The sequence below is a fragment of the Emydura macquarii genome, unplaced genomic scaffold (assembly GCF_026122565.2).
Source record: "Emydura macquarii macquarii isolate MOO-44397 ecotype Brisbane River unplaced genomic scaffold, CSIRO-AGI_Emac_v2 contig_3108, whole genome shotgun sequence".
Classification (NCBI taxonomy): domain Eukaryota; kingdom Metazoa; phylum Chordata; order Testudines; family Chelidae; genus Emydura; species Emydura macquarii.
In genome coordinates this window covers 1223690-1251433 of record NW_027133245.1, presented here as the reverse complement: position 1 = coordinate 1251433, position 27744 = coordinate 1223690, and the positions used below count along the sequence as shown (strand labels likewise).

Sequence of the window (27744 nt, the reverse complement as noted above, 5' to 3'; positions counted from 1 at the left end):
GCTGCAGTAATGCAATTTCTCCTCTCTTATTGAAATGACTCCTCTTAAAATGCTCTAGACTTAGCTTATGGCCCAAAAGGAAACATATATGTTTAAATGGGAGGATTTGCAGCAATATGCAAAGTTAATTGAAAACACAGGCAGTTTTTTTAGGAAGATCAAGCTTGGTTTTGTTAATGTACTTACTGTGTGTAAAAAGACAATTTTTTTTAAAAAAAGCATAACTTCCTGGGTAGAAAACTTAATGATGCTAACATTTTTTTATTACATCACATGGAGAACAATTAAAAAAAAAAAAAAGTTAATTTGTAAAAACTGATTCTTCCCACCCCAAGTAAGTACATTTTTTACTCAATTTTACAGCTGAATTGACTAATACAAGGAAGGTAAGTGATTTGTCTGAAGTTGCTCAGTGAACAAGCTGAGCGAGAATTAGAAGTCAGAACCCGCTTTATTCTTTGTTCAGGAAACTGGATTTTAAATAAGCTACCACCTTGCCCTGCGGATCCGTGTCTTGGTTTTCTGATTTTAAGCTTTTAGGCCCCAATCCTGCAAACATTTACATGTGAATAACTTTACACATGAGAGCAGTCCCCTTGAATTCAAGGAGACTTCTTAGGTATGTAAAGCTACTCAAACGCACAGATATTTGTAAGAATAGGGTCTTAGATTGCAAGCTCTTCAGGGCAGGGCCTTGGTCTTTGTGTAGGGCTGAACACTGATGTTTAAGAATTGACATTGGCTCTGAGTGAATGGGCAAAACTCTTTTTTTTTTTTTTGGTTGCTATATTAGTATGTTAACTAGAATGATCAGCAAATGATTTTGAGGAGGGAGGTATGGAAATCATGTTGAGTCCCCAACCTGAAAATCAATATTGCCTCGGTATTTGGATGGTACCATCACATGCTATCACTTCATTTGCAGGTGGGAAGAAGTCTCCCAAAATGCCTTGGATGGGGAGAGGTTTTCAAATTGCAAATAAACTGCATCAAACCTTGAGTTCAGAAGCAACCATTGGGGCTGAGGCAGGAACATGCATTTTACATTTTTCTATATCAGAGTGGCCAGCATCTTTTCTTTGTCTGCACCAAGAATAGAGATCCAAAACCTCAGACTTGAACACTCACAAAATTTTAAAGGGTTTCTGATCTGAAGTTCTGAACCCTCTTTTTATACTGCTCAAATCTCACATTTGAGCAGCCCTGAATTATGAGAGATTGGATCTGAACTATATGTTTGGGCCTCCTTTGTATCTGCTTTTTCAAAGCAAAGGGATATATGATCTGGGCATACACTACAGTGAACTAGAGCAAAATAGTGATCAGTTTTTAATCCTTCAGAGAATCCTTTTTAATTTGGTTCAGTTTCTTTTGTCATGTGTAAAAAGCCGATTCAATAAAAAGGAGAAAACAATGAAGAAGCAAAAGTAAAGAGCAAAAAGGTTACAGTTTACTTAATGATCTGTGGACAGTCACTCCAGGCTTTTGCTTTCCTCTTGGCTAAGGCCAGCCAGGCTGGTTCTGTTGACACAGGGTTAGCATCAGGTGTAGAGAATCTCTTGGTAACCTCTTTTGCTAATGGAGTTGATGGAACAGAATCTGAAATCTCCACTGTTATTGATTTGGGGGGAAAAATAAAACAGTTAGATGAAACGTTCTATACTGTAGAATAATGAAGAACTGTAAACTTTGCTGTGAATGTATACTCTCTCCATTTTGTGAACACATCTTTGAAACTATAGTTCAGTCTTCCTTTTTTTTAACCTTCCTTATATTTTAAAAATCAAATTAATTTGTCTGAGACTTATGGATGAAAAAACTGGTCATTTAAAATTGGACTAACTAACACACTTAAATGTTGTTGTACTCTGAAAAGTAATTCAGCGAACATGGAATGCCAGAATACTATTTTTATAGATTCAATGGTTTTCAGAGCAAATTTGCTCAGTTTACAAGTAAAAACAGTTTTTAATCTTGCTGTCACTCCTGGAAACTCTCCCCAAGACCTGATAGTCAAGCCAGGTTCTTTCCTCCTTATGTATAATCAATAACAAAGTTTCTGCAGGTGCAGTTCTGCTCTCTTATACATATGCAACCTCTGTCTCCAAATTATGGTCTTAACCATACCTGTGCAAATCAAGGTTAGTACATTTACACAACAGTACATTTATACATAAAGAAGAATGTAGTTCTGCAATTTCTATTTAGTTAACAATTCAGATGTTTCTGTTTAAGTAGAAATAGAAGCCAGCTTCCCTTCCCATGGCTGCTTGTCTGCAAGCTTAAACAAGTACCAAAACATGTCCTTTAAATAAGCTGATATCTCGGATTATATACAAGTGGCAGATCTGCTGAATAAGAAATTGCCTTTTACAAAGTCATTTTTCAGAGCAGATCCACATGTAGTATAATGCTGTAATCAGTTGATAGCATTATTAAATACTATAGTGATGGATGCTATAGAAAAACCCTTAAATAGGTCTTTTCCAAGTCTACTATTCTGTGATGGAGGTAAATCAGAGATTGTCCCTCTAATTATTTTATAAAAGGAGGTTACTTACTGTAACTGGAAGTTCTTCGAGAGGTATGGTCCCTATCTGGATTTCAAATGTGACTGCGCATGCGTACTATGCTCTAGAGCTGGAACTGTTCATAGTAGTGTTCGTCAACCCACATATGCGTCATGTATCGGTCACGTAGTGCGTCTGAGGTCTCATGAAGCTGCACGGGTCGATGCCCCCCCAGGTTCCTCTTACCAACAGGCACAGAGTCCACAGCAGACGGGATGGGGGTTGGGATTGGAATCCAGATAGGGACCACACATCTCAAAAAACTCCAGTTACAGTAAGTAACCTCCATTTCTTCTTTGAGTGCTGGTCCCTATGTGGATTCCAAACGTGTAGCCTAGCGAGCAGTACTCAGCATGGAGGTGAGAGCAAGGGCACGACAGAAGTGAGAGTCTGTAGGACTGCACAGCCAACTGCCACATCTGCTGCCGCCAATGGGGCTATGGTGTAGTGAACAGTGAAAGTGTAGACGGAGAATCATGTGGCCACTTTACAAGTGTCCTGCCACAGAACGTCCATGAGGAGGAGGGACGTGGTGGATTGTGTGGAGTGGGCAGTAATGCCAGGTAGCAGAGAGTCTCAGAAAAAGGAGTAACACTCCGCAATGCAGCAGGAGATCCATTTGGGGAGGTGATGGGAGGGAGTGTGGTCTCAGCAGTGTTCTGCAATGGCAAGAAAAAGTTTGGCGCAGCACTACTTCAGAGACCAAGCAGCAGGGTGCTGTGTCTGCTGCATCAACCATGGCTTGGAGGATTATTTTGGCAACGAATTTGTCCTCCTCAATCAGGGACTTAAACTCAGCCTTCCTGTCTTCCGGGAACGAGGCCTCAAATTACAATAGTTTTGTGTTCAACAGGAAGTCTTATTTTGCCAGTATAGCCTGGTAACTGGCAATGTGGAATTGCAGCCCTGATGAGATATAGACTTAACGTCCGATTAGGTCAAGTTTCTTGGCCGCTCGCTCCGGAGGGGTGGTCTTGAAATGCTGTTGTCAAACATGCTCTGTTGATGCTTAAACCACTACAGAGTTGGGTAGTGGGTGTGTAAATAGAAAGTCTGTATTATTTGGCAGGGACAAAATAGCACCATTCTGTCCGTTTAGGTGTAGGCGTACACGACACTGGGGCATGCCAAACAGCCCAAGCTGGTTGAAGAAGAGTACTATGTGTGGGAAGAGTGGTGTGTGAGGGTCCTGCCAGCTGGAGAATATTCAGGAACTCATCCTGGGGATCCTTCATATCTTCAGCCAGGAGGTTAAGGGTCCTCGCCATGCAGTAGAGTAGGTCCTGGTATTGACCATGGTCATCCAGAGGTGAAAGAGAAGGCAGGATGAGCGCCTCATCCAGGGATGAACAGGCTCCTGTCAGGATCAGTGGCTCCATCGGTTCCAACAGTGCGGGGCTTGTTGTGTCCTGCAGTTCCTCATAGACAGAGGAAGGAGCTATACAGACAGGCAAAGGCCGACAATGTGTTGGTGGTGCCTCTTGGCCACAGTAGGATGCCAGTATGGTGAAGCATACAGATCCACTGGTACTGGTGGTCCTCGAGGATACTGGAACCATGTCTCAGTGGGAGGGTCCACATGCTGGTGTGTTGGGCAGGCATCATGGCTCTGTAAGAGCACACCAGTGAAAAGGTGGACTCTTGCTCCGAGGACCACTCAGAATCAGAGGGTTGGTCCAGGAAGGGCAGTGCTGTCAGAACGATCAGAGCCGGTGCAGAGCAACTCTGCAGTGATGTCCTGGGCTGCTAGACTGATGGTGTGAAGAGTAGCGGAGTGAGATGGTGTCCAAGTAATAGCAGCCCATCCACTGTGATGGCGGTCACATGGTCCTTCGTGATCTGGAAAGCAGTGGGGAACGGTCATATGGCAGGAATAGTTCATTCATAGGTGTCAGAGGAGACAAGCGGCCAGGCATGCAAAGCATGCCAGACAGTCCCAGCAGTGTAGACGGAGCCGGAGGCTCTGTGCCTGAGGCCATAGATGATGCCAGTTGGTCTCAGTGATGTTTCGTCTTGTGCTCTGTCCGAGACTTCTTTGACGGTGGAGCAGCTGGATCATTGCACGACTTCTCACCTGACCTGGTATGGGGAGGCAATGCTGCGTTTAGGAGTGGTCCCTCTCAGGGAGCCGCTCTTGTGCCCATGACTGTGCTTCTTATTAGCACCGTGGGGGGACTTCATGGGTCATGCTGGAGCCAATGGTGTTGCTCTGGAAGGAGCAGGAGAAGCATTCATGGGCAGTGAGGCTGAACTTGCCGGTGGATCCGCCAGTGCCACATTTGAGAGTACACGCGGGCGCATTGCCTCCTTCATGAGGTGTTTTGAGAGCCGAAGCTCTCGAGCCTCACGTGTCCATGGTGGAAAGGAGCAGCAGATGGAGCAGCAAGCAATGACGTGGGCTTCACCCAGCCAATAAAGGCAACGGTGGTGCTCGTCGCTTATGGAGAAGAAGTGCGGACATGTAGCACAGCTTTTAAATCTGGTTTGCTGAGGCATAGCCCCTCTTGGCAGGTAGGACACCTTGCATGGGGTGAAGTAGCAACTACTAATTCCTAACTACTAATTACTATGAACTTTGAAAAACTATATGCAACAATACTAGAAAAAGCTACACAGTATGAATGAGGAGGAAGAGGAGTTCTGACTTTGGCCATGGGGAATTGAGGGAACTGGAGGGGTGTTGACCAGCCCAGCTTCATAAGACCTCGGACACACCACGTGATTGACATTACGCACCCATGGGTCAATGGACACTACTACAAACAGTTCCAGCTCTGGCGCACAGTGCGCATGCGCACCCATGTTTGGAATCCACATAGGGACCAGCACTTGAAGAATTAGAAATTTTAGAATATATTTCCTTGATCAAGGGACTAACCCATAGTGTGTTGGATTCAATGGGTTTTGGCTAAATTCTTAATAGTCAGGGAATATGTGTAATTCCAGGGACAAGAGAATGATAGCGAGATAAGGGAGGCGTAATTTGATTCATAAAAATCTACAGATGGGAAAGTTACTCACCTTGTGCAGTAACTGACGTTCTTTGAGATGGTGGTCCCTGTGAGTGTTCTACTTTAGGTGTCATGCGCCCTGCGCCTGTAAGCAGAAATTTATAGTAGCAGTGCCTGGTTGGGCTGCACATGTGTTGTGCCCATTTGGTGCAGTCTCAGGTGGTTACATAGCTCTATGTGACCAACCGCCCCTTGGTCCTTCGTGGAAAAACTCCGAAGTAGAGGGAAGGTAGTGGAGCACTCACAAGTATCTCGAAGAACCTTAGTTACTGCACAAGGTGAATAACCTTCTCTTCTTCTTCAAGGAGTGTCCCTGTGGGTGCTCCATTTTAGATGACTATAGAGCATTGTCCCACAGGGGAAGGAAGGGGCTTTTGAGTTGCAGTGGTGGATAAGACCATAAATCCGAATGGAGCATCTGACAATGAATGTTGCTCTATAGCATAGTGTTTTGTGAATGTATGGGCTGATGCCCATGTTGCTGCCTTGCATGTGTCCATAATGGGGACATAAGGAAGACTGATGCTGATAGTGCTCTGGTGAAATGTGTGCATGTCCCCTGTACGGGTTTGTAGTTGTTGCTGCTGAGAGCAAAGTTGGATGCATCCAGATATCCATTTGGATAGTCTGTTTTGATATCACCTCCCTTTTTGATGGTTCTATGACGGACAAGAATAATATTGGTAACTTTCTGAAGTCCTTTGTTCTTTCAGTGTAGAAGGCTAACACTCTTCATACATCTAGGGAGTGGAGTGCTGCTTCTCGCTTATCTCCATGTGGTTTCAGGAAGAATGCTGGTAAGTGGATAGGTTGATTTAAATGGAATGGGGAGGTAACCTTTGGAATTTGGGATGTGGTCTTAAGGTGACTTTATCTTTAAAAAACATTGTGTATGGGGGAGTGCCATGAGGGCCCCTAATTCCCCCACCTGTCTAGCGGATGTGATGGCAACAAGAAAGGCCACTTTCATTGATAGATGGAGTAAAGAGCACATTGCTAGTGGTTCAAATGGGGTTCTGATAAGTCCTCGCAGGACAAAATTACAGTCCCATGTAGGAATTAGGGCTCATATTTCAGGGTAAGTATTATGGATGCCCTTACGGAAGCATTTGGCTATTGGGTTAATAAAGATGGTAAATTTCTCCACCTTATTGTGGAATACCATGATAGCTGCAAAGTGTACCCTGATCGAGCTTGTGGAGAGTCCCAGTTTTTTAAGTTCTAATATGTAGTCTAATACCATTGGTAAGAGAGAGGATGCTGCCATGATTTGTTTGTTTTGGCACCATGTATTGAACCATCTCTATTTGTTTATGTATTTATTTTTTGTAGTTGGTCTACGTCTGTTTAGTAAGATGTCTCTTACTTCTTCAAAGCAAGTAATTTTGTTTTCTCGGAACCAGGGAGTAGCCAAGCCTTGAAGTGGAATTTTGCTAGGTTAGGTGGTGAACCCATCCCATGTCTTGGGAGAGAAGAGGAAGGTTGTGAGATGGGCATACTGCCATATTTAAGAAGTATGGGAACCACGTTTGTCTGGGACATGTAGGGGCTATAAGGATGAATATGAAATTGTTCACTCTGACCTTTGTGTATGAGCTGTGATAGGAGAAGAGTCAGAAGAAAGGCATACATTAGTGGCACATCGCATTTGATGAGAAGAGCATCGCCTAGGGAACTGGGTACTAGTTCTGCAGAATTTTGGGCACTTGGTATTCGGTGCTGTTGCAAAGAGGTCTGTAGTTGGGAACTTCAATGATTGAATATGTTGTGTAGAACTCTGGGATCCATTTCCCACTCATGATTCCAGGAGAATTTTCAGCTTAATGCATCTACTGTGGGGTTCTGACATCCCAGAAGTAGGATGCTGAGATGTTGATGTTGTGATTGAAACACCAGTTCCATGCATAGGGCGTGCAATTGTGCCCCCCTTTTCTGGTTTATATAAAACACACAAGCTACATTATCTGTGAGAATCTTTATAGCTTTGTTCTTGATAAAGGATAGGAAATGGATGCATGCATTGCAAACTGTTCTTACCTCCAGTAAATATATATATAGATTGAATGCCAATGGGCACCATCAGCCTTGGACTGTGTGGTTGAGTAAATGTGCTCCTCAGACTACTAAGGAGGCATCTATTGTGACTGTCATCGTTGGAGGCTTTTGTAACAAAACAGACTACTGCATAAACATTGTTTGGTTGTGTCCACCATTGTAGGAAGTCCTTTATTTTTGGCATTATGAGGCATTTGTTTAAACTGTGTCCATGTGGTATGTACACTGTTCGGAGCCAGGCTTGCAGGCATCACATGTGTAGTCTGGTGTGTTTGAAGACAAACATCGCTGTTGACATGTGGCCCAGCAGTTGTAGGCAAGTCCTGGCAGATGTCTCTGGACTATCTATTTTTGTCAGCATTAGGTTGAGTAGGATCGTGAATTGTCAATGAGGTAGAGAAGCTGTAACTTTTGGACAGTTGAGGTAGGCCTCAATAAATTCCAGTTCTTGGATGGATATGAGAGTTGATTTTTGTGTGTTTATTTGTAGCCCTAAGTTTGTGAAGAAGGTTACTGTGCTTTGAGTGGTGTCTATTATCTTTTTTTACCTTGGTTCTTTGATTAGACAATTGTCCAGATATGGAGCTAATATGACCCCGTGTCTGTGGAGGTGAGCTGTCCCCACCACTAAAACCTTGGAGAATACCGTTGGGGCAGTCGACAATCTGAAAGGTAGTGCCTTGTACTGGAAATGGTTTCCTAGAATGAACCTGAGGAATCTCCTATGGGAGGGGTGTATTGTTTTGTTATGTGGAAACTTGCGTCCTAGAGACTGAGGGCTGAGAGCCAGTCCCCTCTTTTTAGTGTTGGAATTATAGTTGCCAATGTCATCTTGAAGAATTGGGTTTTCACAAATGTGTTGAGTTTTCTTAAATCAAGTATAGGCCTCCATGCACCTGTCTTCTTCTGGGTTAGAAAATAATACGAATAGAATCCCTTTTCTCTGGGTTTGTTGGTACTGGTTCTACTGCACTTTGGTATATGAGGTTGTCTACCTTCTGTTGCAGTAGTATTCATGAGAGGGGTCTGTGAAAAGGGACAGTGGGTGGGAGGGATGGAGTATCCAGTCTTGATTATCTCTAAGATCTATCTTCTGATGTGATGGTTTGCCAGATTCAGTAAAACATGTTAAACAATCTCTGAATAGATGGGAGACTAATTCTTTCCAACACTTGAATTTTTGGGCGTCTCATGCCCTCATCTGTATCTTCAAAATCACTGTCTTGAAGTAGTGTTGGCACGTCAAACGTTGGGACAGGGTCTGTTGACGTCTTGTGGGTCTTTGTTTTCGTCGCTGGTCGTATTGGCTTTGTGGTTGTAAATAAGGTGTGCAGCAGAATCTTTGTATGTAATACCTGCCTGTTTTTTCTTGTTTGCAAGTGTATAAATAACAAGGGATTTAAGTGTGGCCCTCGAGTCCTTAAGCATATACAGGAACTCATCTGTCTTGGCTGCAAACAGCTTGTGGCCTTCAAACAGAAGGTTCTCAACCATTGCCTGCACTTCTCTCAGAAAGCCAAAGAGATGGAGCCATGGGGCACATCGCATAACTACAACTGTTGCAGTGGAGTGTGCCGCTGTGTCTGCGTAGTCTAGTCAGGCCTGTAATGTTGTCCTGGCGGTGAGATGGCCCTCAGAAATATTAGCCCTAAATTGCTCTCTCTTTTCTTCAGGCAACAGTCAATAAATTCTGTCATTTTTTTAAAATAGTGTATGGATATATTTGGCTAGTAGGGCCTCATAGTTTGTGATCCTGAATTGTAACGTCACAGATGACTAGGCCTTATGACCGAAGACATCTAGGCTCTTCCAGTCCCAGTCATAGGGGGTGGTCCTGGAATGGTGCTGCCTTCCCCTTTTGTTCACTGCCTCCACCACAAGGGAATTTGGTGTGGGGTGAGAAAAAAAGAATTCCATTCCCTTAGAGGGCATGTAGTATTTCTTATCAGCTTTTTTTGGATGATGGAGGTGCTGCTGTCGGAAGTTGCCAGATGCTTTTGGTCAGCTCCATTATGGTGTCATTAATTGGTAGGGCAATCTTAGATGAAGTTGACATCTGTAATATATCCAGTAGTTTATGCTAGGACTCAGCTACTTCTTCTAATGTAATATCCAGTGACTGTGATGCTCGCTCATAGAGTTCCTGGAACTGTTTGAAATGGTCCCCCATGGTAGATGGTGGGAGCATGATTATTTCATCTGCTGATGAAGATGATAGGTTGGCCGGTTGCAGTGACAGACTGGGACTAAAAGCAGACCAGCCAGGGCGCCGCTAGGCCCATGTGGTTGGAGAGGAGCGGGGCCGGGAGGGGAAGCAGAGTGGCCGCCATGCTCCGGCTAGGGAGCTGCTGGGCCCATGTGGTGGGAGAGGGACAGGGGGAGGAGGGACGGGGGGAGGGGGAGGGGCAGTGGCTGTGGTGCTCGGCCAAGCCCAGCTGAAGGACCTGATGAAAGGCTGCTTCGGCAGGCCAACCAGCCTACCAGCCCTTGAGTGCACTGGCCCCCTCTGGCGTTTCTTTGCTGGTTCCTGCAAAGGGGAAGTTGTAGCTTGTTTTTTTTGTTGCCTTTTTGACAGAGGGATCTCTGTCAGAGGCTGCTGCTAGCGATCGTTGGCAGGGTGGGAGGCGGTCCATAATTCAGGATCTGAGGCTAGGCAGAGAGATTTTTCCATCATCAGAAGTTTTAATTGGAGGATTCTTGCCTTCCTGGCTCTGGCTTTAAAGTTGTGGCAGTGTGAGCACTTACATGGTATGTGTGTCTCGCCAAGGCAGCAGACACTTTGAGTACCCGTCAGAGACTGGGATTGACTGTCTGCTTGTTTGAAACTTGGAGAGCTGGGCATGCCAGAGACGTTCTTGTCCCATCTGGGAGGGAAGGGGGTGGGGGAATGGGCCAGTTAACCATTTTAAAGGGTCACTAAGGAACTGAAACTTAATTTTTTATTGAGAGAAAAATAAGATTTTTTTTTTTAAAAGATATTAAAATAAGGTAACTATTAATGGAAGGTACGTGTAATTAAATAACTGCTAACTCTTAACTATCCTAGATTAAGTTGAGGTAAGAGGCACTGCTAAGTGCTTCAACTCCAAGCCAAAGGCAGTAGAGAAGGAACTGAGGGATAGTTGATCACACGGCACTGATTATGTGAGATGGGGACAGAGTATGTGCAGCCCAACCAGGCACAGCTACTACAAATCTCTGATTACAAGTGCAGGGCTCATGGACACCTAAGTGGAGCACCCACAGGGACACTCCTTGAAGAAGAATCATAATTTCAATGGTGCCACTGTCTGCAGTGTGGCAGAGGGGACTCGCCTGTCTGAGTTCCCAGCTCCGGATCCTCCAGTAGATGATAATCTAGTGTCATCAGAAATGGGTCAAGTTGGGTATTATTCAAAAGCTCTGTCTCCCATGAACACAATGGTACCAAACATGACAAACCTAGAACAATTGTTGTAAATATATATTTGAGAAAATGTTTCTAAAAAATCAGTGTTTTTTAAAATTATACTTTAACACAGACATGTCAAAAATACAGTCCTCACAAAATTAAATTGTGGCCCTCAACTGACAGTATTGTGCTACCAGTTAATGCTCAGAATACCTGATTAATTTTTTTAATGTTTCAGATTACTAGAAATGGAAGGAGTTCTTCAGGTTGATTTGCCATCATTGGCAAAAAGAAGCATTTCAATGGTACTGAGTATCAGCTTTGTTAGGCCAAAAATCTTGTAGTGAGACACTGGTTAAGACATGAGCATCCAGCCGGAAATTACTGGAATCAGTTTGAAAAAAGCATGCACATAGCTACATAACATATGTTATATTATATAATTAATTAGAATCACAAAGTAATTTATTACAAAATCTTTGATCATTTTTAGGCATCAGTGGGGAGATGAAGAGTACCAATTAGTAGCTGAATCTTTGGAGAATACCACTGAAGAGGACCTGGTTAAATGCAACAATCATTGGCACCTTACCTGCTATAAGAAGTGCCTCCAATAAACTAAATTTGGCAATGCTAGAGAGGAGGTACATGGAGCATCAAAAAAAGTTGAAGATGCTGGTACAGGTGTCAGCTGTAGGCAAGACTTGGGTGTATTTCATGGCATGTGTTTTGAGAAGAACACCTCCCTCTTCGGCCCTCAGCTGAAAGCCCAAAGGCATCCATGAAGCACAGTTTCAACAAATGAGACGCTATATGAAGCAGTCACTCTTAGTGAGAATGTTGCATGGAAAGTAAGTTGGTGCACTGACTCAAAAGATGTCCACACATACGCCACTGTGTATCCCAGAGTGCTACACCAAGAATATATATAATGTGTTGTGTCAAGGTAAAAGCAATAGAAACCAATACTGATTTTACTATTGCAAAGCGTGTGACTCAGCTGGAGTTCATACATTTTCTCAAAGACTAATGGATGGGAAAGTGGTAGTGGTGGTCGATGCAGAGGTTAAGTATATAAGTACAATATATGCTTTGAACAGAAGTGAAGAGGAACACATGCTTAGCAGAAAGGCTTATATAGCAGTTATTGAACTGGGATTTGGACAGTTTTGAGCAATCCTGTCTGCAAAAATGAATCACTGCACATAGCATCAGATCTTTTGTGGCTTTTAAGGATATCAACTGCAGAAGAAAGCATTGATGTCAACAGTAGTATGAAAATTGTTTGCAGCTGCTAAATTTTTTACAGAAAAGCATTTTGTCCTGCAGTACATAGGAGTTTTGGGAGCCATAGCTGATGACAAACCTGGAAAAAAATACTGTGTTTAAGTGCTGCACATAGAGTTAAACATGAAGCTTTGCGATAAAATGGCAGTGTTTGACTGAAAGGCAGGTTTCCAACATACACACGACAACTGTGTGGCTTATGCTTAATCTACCACTACAGGTGGCTATTGGTTTAACAATTCATTTCAAAACCCATAGCAAATTCCTCGTGCAGGTTAGCCACAGTATTGGCTCCTCCACTGCAACAAACTACTCCAAGTTCTCTGTGGTATCACAATTGATGTTAGAATGTGAGAAAAATGCGTATGTGCCATCAGAAAAGCAAACTAATGCGCATCTTGCATGGTCTTCCTAAGCTAGCACCAACTGACAATGTGACTGTTACTTTATGCTAGCAGAGGCCTTTCACCATAGCAATCATAGGTGGTATGCCTGAGGTACAAGCTCTCTACAAACCAGAAACTGTTAATACCTGCTGAGATATGGCTGAACCCTTCATTCTAAAGCTACAGAGAAAATACTGGACCTATGACAAAGTCCACCTCATGTATGACACACATGCAGAAGAATCAATTATAAGTATCAGAAAGAAGAGACTCCATGGTATTGCACCTGTCCAATAAAACATCGACTCCACAAGCATCTCCAATGTCATAATGAAGAAGCTATTGTCTCATACAATTAACTCACCCTTCAGGCAAGTATGATCCAGCATTGGAAGAATTGCTTGAAGAATTTCATTGTCACATGGAATAATGTAGCTGCTATCTCACACCATTCAGTGGAGTTTCTGCATAGTTCCCACAAGGAGGCTGACACTAAAATTATCTTGAATGCCATCGGTGCCACAGAGGCACTCCTAAACTCTGGATTTTTGCACAAGACACAGATGTTCTAGTACTGTTTGTGAAATGCTACCCAGGATTTCTGCAAGATTGTTTTTGTAGCTGTTGCTAGGGAAAATAATTACTGTATATCCCTCCAAGGTGTGTTCCTATCACTTGGAGCATAAAAAAAAGCCATACTGCCAAGTTTCCATGCCCTTTCATGATGTGATAATACTGGAAGATTCACTGGGAAGACCAAATTATCTTACACGTTCATTTGATTCAGCCTCCAAAGATTCTCTTTGCTCAGCTGAGACAGTCACTGATGAGATAATAAATACACTGGAGGGGTCCATATGCCAAGCTTACCATTTTAAGGCCAACGTTACAGCACATGCACAGCTATGTAGGTAGATATTTTCCAACAAGCAGACAGAGAAAAATTGCCACTGACAAGAGTCAAGAAGGCAAATTATCATGCAGTTGAATGGCTCTAGGATGATCGAGCACATCCAGAAACTACTCTTCCCAATTGGGCATAAATGGGTCCTGAAGAATGGACTGATCATGCGAGTTATGTGTGAAATACCACACATTTCACACATGGTGTGGTCCTCAAACAATCCTCCAGCTAATTAAATGCTCGTGTATAAAGACAAGATGCACACCACCCTGCAAATGTTTGGCCAGAAGTCTGCCTTGTACGGAGATGAGTGAATTGTGCAGATGTGGATCAGCAGTGGTACCTTAGACAGAGATGACACTGATGAACAAATGATTTATATGTCCAGGCTAACTTTACTAGGATTAGTGAAAGATCAGCATCTCTTTTTAGGTAAGTCATTTAAACATTTTCTTGAATATATATTTGTTCTAGGTTTATCATATTTGGTACCATTTTGTTTTCAGCAGAAAGGGCTTTTGAATGATACCCATTTCCAACAGCACTGGTGGGAGCCAGGGAGGCAGCAAGTCCCTCCCCCTCCCAATCCTGCTACGCTGCAGAATATAACATCATTGGAATTATGATTCTGCCAATTTTTTGCAAATCTGATGACACCACCCTTATCTTTCTGTCACTAACTTGCCCACAGAATGAGATTTTACTACATTATGCTCCCACATGATTAATTAACTATATAATCCCTGTCTTCATGTTCATAGCTTAGGTGTAGTGCAAATAGCCCTATCCTGTCCCACTCAACTCTGACCTAGAAGATCTACTTTTAGATGGTCACCAGCAATCCGTATGAGCTGTGGAGGCAGTTTGTATGAGGGAAGATATATTTGCCAAGTTTCAGTCTAGGCTTTTATGTTAAATGACTGCACACTTACAACCTTCACCAGCCAAACACGTGTCTAGTCATAATAAGCAGATATTGATGCCTGCTATATTTGTTCTGCTATTTGACCTCAGAGGTAAATAGTGACCAAGGTGAAATTAAGTTCAAATATGTCCTTGAGGCATGATGAATTTAGATCAAAACAAAAGGGGTCAGCACAGGCATTGTTACATATTTTTTAAGACATTCAGACCCTATGAGAAAATTTCTACATTATGAATTTCAAAAGTATTTTTTCTGTGAACTCAGATTTAGGAGATGAAGGTTAAGATAGAAGCCCAGAAAAATAACTAGCCTCTAATGATCTAATTCAGAAAAAGTTTAACATATAGTTAGCTGGTTAGTGGTTCAGAAGTAAATGTGTTTCACTGAATTCTGCTCTGTCAGGATGCAGTCATTGATATATATTGGCTGATAGTAAATACTGGAACATTAACCAATTATTGTTCTATGAGGAGGCAGACAACACTAACTGAATTACCTCATCACTTTTCAGCCGGTTGTAAACCATAATCCTTGGCATGTAGTAGTACGGAACATACAGACTCAGACTTACTTCTACTGGGAATACATAAATCAGCTACTATGTAACTTTTAGCAAACGTTCCCTCAGCATATTTTTCTTCAAATAGTAAGTCATAGGAAGGCTATGTCAGAGAAATTCTAACCAAAGAGCATTAGACATCACTTTGTAGCAATCCTTTTATTATTGAGTTATTTTATCGTACCTGAAATTTTACATAAGATCTATTCTTTATAGTAATAATGATTCTTTTCATGTGTATGGGCCAAAATGTGAATAAGGAATCCCATTTCAGTTTAGCTTTAATTTATGTCAGTGTATTATGGAATATTATGATCTACATAAAAACATCCATGGGTCCTGCCCTCATATCAATCAGTAAAATAAATCCTGATCACTGACTGCACCATTGCCCTGATCAGCACAGCATGTTCATTTTGTATCAGCTAATTGATCTCTTCATTGTATAGACAGGATTTAATAGAGAAACAGGAAAGGCCACAAGTATGCTCTGTGAAGAAATAGTATTTGAAGAGCACTGTTGATTATAGCCCTACCACAGCTGGAGAAGCACTTTGTTAATTATTAGAACTAAGGCACTCATCACACTATTCTGTGAATTTAGAAAGCGCCTTCCCTGTAATGTTTTGCCAGTTACTTCAACAGAAGTAGGTTTGGACCCTACTGTAGATTTAGCTGTAGCTCTTTTTCCAAACAATAAGCCAGTGTGGCCTCTACAGCTGCTGAAGTCAGCCAACAGGAGGCACTCAGTATCAAACCCACATCTTTTAACTGTGCTGCAGATGAATGTTACTTATTCTAAATTTGTAACCAGCTTTTCCTATTCTTTTAATTTTGCTCACACATATACTTTTCTACTAAAAAGAATGAGAAAGCAAATATTTTCATGGTGTACTGCAAAATGTGATAAGTTAGTAGATTCACCAGAAGATTTTATTATGAAGGAAAACTGAATTCTTGATTCTGCAATAGCAGGATTTGAGCCTCCACTGAAATGCCTTAAATATAAAATCACAGAAAGAAAGTAATATTTCTGTTGTTTTTGGAAATGTCACCATTCAATGAGCAATTCTAAATTTCAGATTCATTCAGTTATTGCCTTATGCTTTCATTACCTTGGTTTGCCTAGAACTGGCAAAGATAACTAAACAAAACCTTGGAATGTTATGGTCTCTTTGCTTTATAGACATATAGTACCAGTCTCAGCCCTATAAACCAAATCTTGAAACAGAAGTGCTAATCGGGAATCAACTGTCAAAATTATTTTGTGATGCCATGCTTACAGTCTCTCAGGAATTTCCAGATTAAATCTGGTCATTTTAAGAGTAGAAAAAAGATCTGACAATTGCCAGCTCATCAGACATAACCAGGGATCTGACAGACAAACTGGGTTCCTTTTTGCTGAAATAAAGATGCTACAAGTGGATCTTAGTTTACAATGCTAATGATGTGACCCAGAAAAGAATCTAGTTTCCTTCTGAGAGCTCCGCAATGCTACCACTAAAAAAAAAAAAATCACTATAGAAAACAAATCTATCACTGTACCTGTCACAGAAGTAGGAAGGGTATTGGACTTTTTGAGCTGCTCTCTGCGTTCTAGTCTTGATACAGCCATCTCAATTTTCTTCTCGTCTTCCTGAGGTGTAGGTTTCTGCAGCACATTTGTTTTGCTGATATTGCTGCCTTTATTATCTGACTGATTGCTTACAGCAGCCTGGGACGGAGAAAGAAAAGTGTTAGATCAGAAACAGTCCATTATGTATGATCTACTATACATAAATAGTAGATCAAATACTTGATGCTATCCCAGATGCCATGCCTCACCCCCAATCAACATTCTGAGCTCTGAGGAATGTTGCTACTTGCACTTCTCTTTCTGGTGCACAGTCCTGAGAAGTTTTAGGAACAAAAGGTGCCCTCAGAAGTAGATGCAGGGCTTTCATTGGCTTTCCTGGGGAGTGATCATATAGATGACAGCCTATAATGGCAGCAACCCCAAATTAATGATGATGCTTTTATGTGCACATCTTTTATAAGTAATAGATACTAAAAGCATGCAAAATGTCAGTGAAATTCATGAAGTGCTGGCGATCAGATGGAAATTCGATAACAGATTACTACATTATGTACTGAAAATTGGTTTGCAATGTTCTTTTTTGCACAGTGAAACCCAAGAATTACCCACTGATTTTACTCATGGTTACTCTTTAGCTTTTTATAAAATTTCATAAACTGAACAGGAATCCAAGGACAACTGAATCAAGAGCACCAGTTTTTTTTGTTTGTTGTTTTTAAACACCAGTTTTCTGAAACTTCATTGTTTATTTTACATTTTCTTTAGCGAGCTTCTCAGCCTGCTTTGCCTCTCTGGCTTGTCGCCTCTCCTCTCTGCTAGCTTGCTGCTCACGAAATCCCTTTTGCTTTTGTAGTGCTAATGTTATCCAGAGAGGCTGTGCAGATTCAACTTTTTCCATCAATTTGGAGCCATCTAAAGAGTGCCTGCTCTGGAGAACGGGCTTTTCTGTAAGAAAAAGGAAAGGATAAGAGGATTGGTTGAGTGCAATACAAAAGGTGTTATTTTGCCTTAATCCCTTACCTTAAAAAATAAAATAAAGCAATTTATGCTGACAATGTTGTTTAAATACATTGAACTCAGTGTCAGTCACAGCCTTTCAAGCATTACATACCACGTTCTGAAGGAGATTTGTTACTCATCAAAAAGACACATTACTATAGTCCAACTTTATATTTAGCTGGCCATAGTCATCCTTGGTGAAACTTCAGTGAGCTTTCCCCAGGCATGAATTGGGCTTTATAGCCTAATTTAACATATGGACCCAATCAACACCACTGGATCCTTTGGTGAAGGAGCCCTCATGGAGAGTTGTTTTCTCTGAAATAGCTGCTCTCTGTCTATAGTCTCCTTCAAAACAAATGTTTTGGGATTTTCCTTAGATTTTTGTTTTTCTCTAACCTTTCTAACATAAAGCTGATGTGTGAAAACTAGGTGGAGAATGGTGTTGCTAAAAATGAAAAACAGAGTGAGCCAAATCCAGGGCTCCAGAGTTTGTGTTTCACTGAGCTCTGCAGATATCCTACCTAGTGGGAAATGCTGAGACCTTCACAGGAACCCCAGTAGTGCTGCTCTCAAATGCACACATCTTTAATCCTGGATGCTGGCCCAATTTCCACACAGTTTAGAAGAAGTCTCTAGCTTGTTGCTGAAGACATCTCAAACCTTGAATTCCCTGACAACTCTAAATCCAAAATTTTAAAGTCATATAGCACTTGGTGGTAGACTTCCCAAACTCTATGCTTTCCAACTTGAGAAATTCAGTTTGCTCAGAGATCCCAAAGAAATATATCAAATAACTCCTCAGTTAAAAGAAGTACTTTCCAGAAATAGCCAATGCTCTATAAGGCAAACAGAATAAAACAAGTTTTGACATTTCTAGGCCAGTCCATTTTAAGATATGAGGTTGCAAACAAATATTACATTTTTTTGAAAAAAGTAAACATCTCCCATACTCTGAACACGCAGCCCAGATGCTTTCTCTGGGGCACCAGAGCTTTAAATGGATACCTAGTGAAAACTTGACCAGTAGGGGTATGATTTTGGGATGGTTTTGATTAGTTGCTCTCACTTAGAGCTACATAGAATTTCAGCTCTTGAAGGAAAGCCATTTACACCTACTTTATAAATCTAGTGGTTCTCCTTCAGTATGAACAATAATGAGGTGTTATGAGAAAATAACAGCTGATGCTTACATGCCAACAATTCTTTTAAAAAAAAATCACAACCTGTAAAGTTTCAGAAAGCTGCTAGCATGCTATAAGTTTCTAAATCACTTTCTAGAAATATGAGACAGTGCAGAACCATGTCTTTGTCAAAAGTGGGCCAACATTAGGGTGACCAAATGTGTCCCAGTGTATTCTTATGTGAGATCAACGCCTATCATTTTCTTTGAGAAAGATGTTGAGCCTGAAAACACTACAGTTTCCAGTATGTCATCTCCATTCTGCTACTGTTCAGATTAAGATGAAGCATTGCATACTGGGACCACAAGGCTCTGTGGACTACCCATCTAGCCTCCATTTTATAAAATATTTAGAGCTGTCAAAAAGCAAACAATTGAATGGGTGGGAATTTGGAGTAAAGTTTCCAGAGACAACCTTGATTCTGACTGAGCCTCTGATCTGTCCTTACACTGATACAGCACCTCATTCTACATCACCACTATGCATTTCACCCCCGCCTCAGATCAACATAATAACGTACAAACTACATTCTCACTATTTTGGAACTACAGCTGTCCCTCCACAAGACAGCAACTGGGAAGCAGGGGAATGCAGGCAGCGCTGCCCATACCCCTGTGGTGGCAACAGGGAAGGCTGAGAAGTCACTATACTGGATCTATACCACCAAAGTGTCCCTCTAAGACGGAATGCGTGTCTTATGGCCAGCTGTAGGACACAAAGAACTGCACTGCAATACAGGATCTAGACCTTAGTATTCTATAAATACAAGCTGTTTGAAGTAACATATACCAGTGTTTCTCAACTTTTTTGCTGCTGTTTTATTTTGAGGCAACCACCGTGTTATCGTCCAGTGACCTCACCCTCTTATCACCTCAGTTTAAGCTGTTTACTACCCATACCATTCATAGGCTGTGTATTAGGAGGGGTATAGCTAGGCCCTCTGTACAGCAAGGGGGTAGCTCGGGGTGCAGGCAGCGGGACAGCTAGGGCCTGTGTGCAAGGAGGGTTGTAGCTCAGGGTGCAGGCAGGGGCTGTGTCCAAGGGTGTGCTGCTGCAGGGCCCATTCTGTGCACAGTCCCTAATTGGCACAATGAGAGCTGCTCTGCTCCTAGTGTGCGCTGGGCCAGGCCATGCTGTCCTACATGGTTCCTATGGCCACTGGCACCCAGTGGTTCATGGGCACCAAGGCCTTCATACCTGAGCCCGGAGTATGCGGTGGCCATTACCCAGCCCAGGTGGGGAAACTGACCTGGATGCACAGAGCACCCGGCACTGCTGTTCGTTCCTCTGCGCCCCTCCCAGGAGGCTCTGGTTAGCCCGAGCCCCTGGGGAGCACAGAGCCAGCCCCTTAGAGGGGGCTCGGAGAGGAAGCAGGGCCAAATGGAAGGTAGAAATCTGCCCCCCTCCCCCCCCCCGCATCACCTCTGCAATATATCCAGTTTGGGGCGGAGAGGGGCAATACTCCCCATATGTCCCCCATTTCTGCCCATGTAGGGGTGGCACTTACCCCAGCCGCCCTCCCTAAAGGTTGCTCCAGCCCCCATCAGTTCTGTCCTCACCCTCCACCACACCAGCTCCCACCTCATCCCAATTCTGTCCTACCCCCACCCAGTCCCCAACAGTTCTGCCTTCCCAGCTCTTTGACCTCCACTTCACACAAATTCTTCCCCAACCAGCCCCCACCAATCTGCTTCCCCACCTCAGCCCCAGCTTCTGCCCCATCGCTTTTCCTGAGGTTCTTCCCCTCTTCCCAATCCTGAGGGGTCTGCAGCAGGGTCACCGCTCCCTTGCCAGACTCTTCTCCCCCCACCCTGGTCAGCGGCTGCAGGAGGAGAGGGAGAGGAGCTGACCTTTGCTCACAGGAGGGGAGGGAGATTGAGCTCTGATGGGTTGATCTGCTGCTGGCGGAGGCGGGCCAATGAGGCAGATGGCCAGTCCCCCAAACGTCCTATTTAGGTTTTCAAAAAAAATCCACAGCACAGCTGTTTGGGCTTGACCACACACCAGTTGAGAAACACTGAAGTAGTATGACCTCCTGCACTATGCAGTCCACAGAACTTCACGCACCCACTCCTGTAATACCCCTCTCCCCACCCCCACCCCCAACCTCCAGCTGAGTTACTGAAGTCCTCAAATCATGGTTTAAAGGCTTCAAACTACAGATAATCCACCATTTGCTCTAGTTTAAACTTGCAACAGAACCATGCTGCAAGGGAAGGCGAAAACCCTCCAGGGTCTCTGCCAATCTGACCTGGACAAAACTCCTTCCCAGCCCCAAATATGGCCATCAGGTAGACCCTCAGCATGTGGGCAAGACCGACCAGCCAGACACCTGGGGAAGAATTCTCTGTGATAACTCAGAGCCCTCCCCATCTACTGTCCCATCAACAGCTATTGGAGCTATTTGCTGCTAGCAGTCACAGCGTGACTACATGCTGTTGTAGGCAGTCTCAACATACTATCCCCTTTATAAATGTATCAAGCTCAGTCTTGAAGCCTGTTAGGTGTTTTGCCCCCCATTACGCCCCTTGGAAGGAATTTTACTCCACTGGTTAGAAACCTTCTCCTAAATTCAAGCCTAAACTTGTTGATGGCCAGCTTACATCCATTTGTTCTTACGCACTTAATTTAAATAACTCCTCTCCCTCCCTGATATTTATGTCTCTGATGATAGCAAGCAATCATATTTTCCCTCAGCCTTCTTTTGTTTAGGTTAAGCAAGCCGTGTTCTTTGCATCTCCTCTCATAAAGCAGGTTTTCCATTCCTCAGATCATCCTAGTAGCCCTTCTCTGCACCTGTTCCAGTTTGAATTCATCTTTGGGAGACCAGAACTGCACACACTATTCCAGATGCGGTTTCACAAGTGCCTTGTATAATACTACTAATACTTCCCTGTCTCTATTGGAAATACCTTGCCTGAGGCATCCTAGGACTGCATTAGCCTTTTTCAAGGCCACATAACACTGGCAGCTCATAGTCATCCTGTGATCAACCATTATACCCAGGTCTTTCTCTTTCTCCATTACTTCCGACTGATATGTCCCTAATTTATAGAAAAAATTCTTGTTGTTAGTCCCTAAATGCATGACCTTGCATTCTGCACTATTAAATTAAATTTAATTTCTATTACTGCAGTTTACAAGATCATCAAGATCTTTTTGTATGATATTCTGGGACTCCTCAATAATGGCAATACCTCCTAGCTTTGTGTCAGCCACAAATTTTCTTAGCACGTTCCCACTTTTTGTGCCAAGGTCAGTAATAAAAATGATAAAAAAAGATTGGTCCCAAGACAGATCCCTGAGGAACTCCACTAGTGATCTCCCTCCAGCCTGACAGGTCGCCTTTCAGTATGACCCATTGTAGTCTTCCTTTGAGCAGTTTCTTATCCACCTTTCAATTTGCTTATTAATCCCCAGATGCTCCAATGTAACTAATAATTTCCCATGTGGAACTGTATCAAGGGTCTTCCTGAAATCCAGGTAGATTAGATCTATTGCATTTCCTTTGTCTAAAAAAAATTAGTTATCTCAAAGAAGGAGATCAGGTTGATCAGGCATGATCTACCTTTTGTAAAATAATGCTGTATTTTATCCCAATTACCGTTTACCTCTATGCCCTTAACTACTTTCTCTTTCAAAATTTGTTCCAAGACCTTGCGTACAATTGAGGTCAAACTAACAGGCTCTAGTTTCCCAGATCACTTTTCCCCCCTTTCTTAAAAATAGGAACTCTATTAGCAATTCTTCAGTCATAGAGTACAACCCCCGAGTTTACAGATTCATTAAAAATCCTTGTGATTGGGCTTTCAGTGCCCCCCGATTTAGTCCCATTAAGCTGTTTGAGTTTGACTTCCACCTCGGAAGTGGAAACTTCTACCTCCCTATCATCATTCCCATTAGGCACCCTGCCACTATTCCATAGCACTTCATTAGCCTCACTAAAAATGGAGGCAAAGCATTTGTTTAAGGTTAGGCCATGCCTAGATTATCTTTAATCTCCACCCCATCCTCAGTGTTTAGCGGTCCCACTTCTTCTTTCCTTATTTTCTTTTTATGTATATGGATATAGAACCTTTTACTATTGGTTTTAATTCCCTTTGCAAGATCCAACTCTGCATGGCTTTTGGCAGTTCTCACTTTATCCCTACACTGTCTGACTTCCAAGAGGTAGCTTTCCTTGCTGATCCCTCCCATCTTCCATTCCTTGTAGACTTTCTGCTTTCTCTTGTTCACCTTTTTGAGATGCTTGCTCATCCAGCTTGGTCTGCAACCCTTCCCTACCAGTCTTATTTTGCTTTGCTTGGTATGCAGGCTTCAGATAGTTCTGCAACTCTGACAATGTAATTCCAACCCTCCTCCACATTCAGATCCTTGAGTTCTTCAGTCCAGTTCACTCCCCTAATTTCCTTAATTTTTTTAAAGTTAGCCCTTTTGAAATCAAGGACTCTAGTCACAGATCTATTTTAGTTTATCCTTCCATTTAGTTTAAACTGAATTAGCTCATGATCACTCAAACCACGGTTGTCTTCTGCAACCAGTTCTTCTATGAAGTCCTCACTGCTCCCTGATACCAAATCTAAAATGGCATCATATCTTGTTGGTTCAGTGACTATTTGGAGAAGAAATCTGTCAGCTGTCATATCCAGGAAAATCTGGGCCCTACTATTATTAGTAGCACTTGTCCTATAATCTATATCTGGGAAGTTAAAGTCTCCCATAATCACACAATTCCATTTCAATTTCATTAAAAACATTAAAGAGGCCTCTGTCCATATCCATATCTTCTGACTGAACAAGTGACTTTAATTGCTTCTTTAAAACACACTTCCTGAGAGATCACAACTAGATGCCTATATTGCCACCAACAGACACATCAGTGTATCACTTATTATTTATGTCTGATCTGTTTTGTCTGTGTCTAAAACTGACTGTAAGTTTGTTGAGATAGGAATTAGTCTCCTGATTTATTTGTACGCCACTGGCACGAAGTTGTTAATAAACCAAATAAGGATTAATAATAGTCAACATTTAAGGCCAAAAATTCTGCACAGAAACCTCCACTCTGGAAACATGGCCCATAATTACATGTGACACTTTCATGTTTCATACCTTTTTTCAATGGCTCAGGCTTTTTGTCAGCTTTTTCTCTCCATGGACTGGTGATAGATGCAAAAAATGACTTCTTTTCTCTTGTTTCTTCCTCTTCATTTTGGTTCTCGTTCGGTGCTGACGAGAGTATAGTGTTCACTTTACTGTCTTCATTTTTCCAGCTGATGTCTGACTCAGCTTTAGCCACTCTTTGACCTAAGGTGCCAGCTAAGTTTGATCTGTGCATTTTAGAGAGAGGAGAGGACGGCGGTGTCGGGTTTGCTGGTTTTGGAGCCAACGCAGGTTTCTGTTGGAGTGACGATTTACACACAGGTTTCTCATGACTAGGTAAAGGAATCTGGCTGTTGGATGAAGGGAGTAGCAGTATAACTGTTGGGTGAGAGTTCTCTGAAACATTATTTAAAGAGTCTTTTAAAACATTAACAGTGGCATCCCCTTTGTCTAGCCTAGGGGATGTATTGTCTGTTAGAGCAGTATTAATGGTTTCTTTTCCACTTTCTGTTGTAACTAGTGGGGCAGGTACACCATCAAAACTATCTCCTGCACTGTATCTTTTCTTTTTCTTTTGTTCCACCTGTTGATCATAATGAAAACGCAAGGAGTAATTTGTCCTCCTTAACTTTATCCCAAATGGAGAAATATTTTCTTCTTCATTTGGTGATGCTTTATCCAGTTTTCTTGTACCAGTGTTCTGCTGACTTTCCAAAGGAGCTGGAGATTCTGATTGGAACAGTTCTTTTCCTGGAGAAAGAGAAGGGCTTGGAACAAGGAAAGATGGAAGATCTTTGGCAAACTTACAGCCTTCTGTGTTGTCTGCCATTTCAAGATGTGTTTCACTTTTCATAGCCATTTTAATTGCATTATCTTTACAAGTTGTAGACTCCATGTGAGCAGCCACATCATCATTTGCATCACTGGATGAATCTGTCTTTTTTCTTGTGCTCTCTGGTTTGGTATCTCCTGCACCACTTGCACTCTCCACATCTGCATTTGTTTTTGCGGTTTCTGAAAATTTCTGCCATGCTGGTGTTATGGAAAATTTTGCATTTGCAGATAGGGTTTTCCTTAAATTGCCATGGGAAGCACCTCGTCCTTTGGGCGTCCAATCATCACTGTGCCTACAGAAACTTACTCGGTCTTTCTCATTTAGCTTGCTGTTTTCTGCACTCTTTAGGATTCTAGATCTAATAGAAGCCCATTCAGCTAATATGTCCTGGTTGTTCAACGTCTCTTGTGTATATTTCATTTTACTGTGGCTAGGTTTGGTATCCAGAGTAGTTTTCTGGGTGTTTTCTGGTGGAGGAATATCCATGGTTTTTCTTTCTTCTGTCAAACCAAGTAAAGATTTACAAGCTGTATCTTTGATCTGATTCAGGTTTACGGCAGTGCCACAAAGTTGTGCTCCAGTAACCAAAATAGCTGTGTGTGGAACACACAAAGAGGAGGGGAGTGCATGAGAACCTTTGCTAGATTTGTGGGTCTTGGATTCTTTGAGGGCAGAGTGGTGCACTGACTCTTTGACAGGAGTAACGGGGCTCAAATTCACTTTCTGAAATATGATCTGTTTCTCTCCCGATGACACTTGAAATGTGAATGGTCTGTGCATAGCTTGCCTTTCATCTACTTCCTGCCACCTTAGTTCTTCAGCTATCCTCTCCTGCTCCCAAGCTTCGACTTCTGTCTTCTGTTTTGGTGTTTGCTTTTCTTCCACTGTTTCTTTCTCTTTCTGTGACTGTTTTGTTTTTTGTTGGTTTGATTCTTCTTGAAGCAGCTTCTCCATGGATTCCCTATCAGCACCCTCAGAACACACTTCTTTGGCCTGTTGGTGTCTTAAGGCTTGCTCTTGTTCTTTTTGCTTTTCCAGATGCTGTTGTCCGTCCATATGTATTTCTTCCTGTTCTCCCAGTTCTTGTTCATTTGATTCCTCTCGCCTCCTCTCCTGATGTGCTTTTTCCTCAGTTTCCAGATGTGTTTGTTCTGCTGGCTCATGTCTTCTTTGTTCTTGTCTCTTTTGCTTTTCCGGTTCTTGCAGAGTTTGTGCTTCCAGTCTCTTCTCTTTATCCTTCTGATGCTGGCTTTGTTCTTCTAGTCTCTTCGCTTCTTCCTCCTGCTGCAGCTTCTTTTCAGCCTGAAGATGTCTTTTCTCAAGTTCTTGTCTCTGTTCTTCCAATTCTTGTCTTTTTTGTTCCTCTTGTCTTTTTTCTTCTTCCTGATGATGTTTTTCAATCTCATGACACCTTTGTTCTTCCAGTTCTTTTCTTTTCTGCTCCTCCAATTCCACTCGTCTCTGCTCCTCCAGTTCCTGTTGCCTCCGTTCTTCTAGTCTCTTCTGCTCCTCCAGTTCTTGTCGTCTCTGTTCTTCCAGTCTCTTCTGCTCCTCCAGTTCCTGTCGTCTCTGTTCCTCCAGTCTCTTCTGCTCCTCCAGTTCCTGTCGTCTCTGTTCCTCCAGTCTCTTCTGCTCCGCCAGGTCCTGTTGTCTAAATTCTTCCAGTCTTTTCTGCTCCGCCACTTCCTGTCGTCTCCGTTCTTCCACTCTTTTCTGCTCTGCCAGTTCCTGTTGTCTAAATTCTTCCAGTCTTTTCTGCTCCGCCACTTCCTGTCGTCTCCGTTCTTCCACTCTTTTCTGCTCCTCCAGTTCCTGTCGTCTCCGTTCTTCCACTCTTTTCTGCTCCTCCAGTTCCTGTCGTCTCCGTTCTTCCACTCTTTTCTGATCCTCCAGTTCCTGTCGTCTCCATTCTTCCACTCTTTTCTGATCCTCCAGTTCTTCTAGTTGTCTTTTCTCCTCCTCCTGATGTTTCTGTTCTCCTATTTTCAAACGTTTCTCCTCCTCAAGGAGATGCTGCCTTTTCTCTTCTTCAAAATGCCTTCTCTCCTGTTCTTTTTGCATCTCTTCGACTTCCTGGCATCTTTGTTCTTCCAGATGTTTTTTTTCTTCTGCTTTTGCCATTTTTCTTTTCTCTTCAGCCTTGAGCATTCTCCAGTGATCTTCTTGCTTTCTTTTCTCATCTGCTAACTCAAGCTGCTTTTGCCCCTCTCTGTTCTGGGTTGGCTTAGCTGTTGCAATGTGTCCATTATCATCTGGGTATCTCTCTCTGTACTGGTGCGTTTCTGGGTTTTCTTGCTCAGATTCTCTCACTGTTACGCTTTGTGGCTCCTAATGTTGGGAAACAAATCAGAGTTACTTAATATTGGTTATTGTTTCCTTTCTTCACTGTACAGAATGATCAACCGATCAGTTGAAAACTGACTAGTCTCTATCTTTTAACAATCGGTTTGAGATATGGATCATTTTACTTTTGTCTTTTGTTAGAAAGTCATATTTTTGTTACATTTGAGTACAGAGTCTACACACATTAACTCATGGGTTACAATATCACAACCCAAGGGACATATTAGGGTATCTAAACAACATGTTGGTTGATCTGTTTTACCACTTTGCAGGAGTGATATTCTGTAAAAGAAAAAGACACATACTGGCACTAACAACACTGGAATACTAAATAATAAGTCACTGTTTACACTAATGCATGTAAATCAGTGGTGCCCAAATTCTGACTAACCAAGACCTGCAGCAGCAACTTCAGATAAGTCTAAGAGCCACACCTGATTTATGTAAAATGGAGTAGACAGTAGCCACCCCCATCATAAAACTGGGTCTGAGGTTCAGAGTGCACTGATACACACCACCAAACCCAAAAGATAAAGCCACTGAGCTCACGGAGGAGTATTATATGCTGGGATCTGTAGTCACCACAGGCCACATGAGGATGGCCACAATCACACAG

General features: G+C 42.5%; 1 protein-coding gene and 1 long non-coding RNA gene across 2 annotated transcripts in view; one reads left to right on the top strand and one right to left on the bottom strand.

Moving 5' to 3' along the window:
- Positions 1-1450: 1450 nt before the first annotated feature.
- CRACD (capping protein inhibiting regulator of actin dynamics) overlaps positions 1451-27744 on the bottom strand; it is a 48346-nt gene continuing 22052 nt past the window's right edge. Inside the window, exons 5-8 of the mRNA XM_067530530.1 lie at positions 23960-27113; positions 17419-17609; positions 16634-16802; positions 1451-1611 (exon numbers count right to left, since the gene is read on the bottom strand). Of these exons, the coding sequence (XP_067386631.1) occupies positions 1451-1611; positions 16634-16802; positions 17419-17609; positions 23960-27113 (3675 nt within the window). The remainder of the gene's footprint in view (positions 1612-16633; positions 16803-17418; positions 17610-23959; positions 27114-27744) is intronic.
- On the top strand, positions 12071-17719 carry LOC137141599 (uncharacterized). Its single transcript, XR_010916673.1, has 2 exons — positions 12071-14036; positions 17518-17719. It is a non-coding gene; the product is annotated as an uncharacterized lncRNA (long non-coding RNA).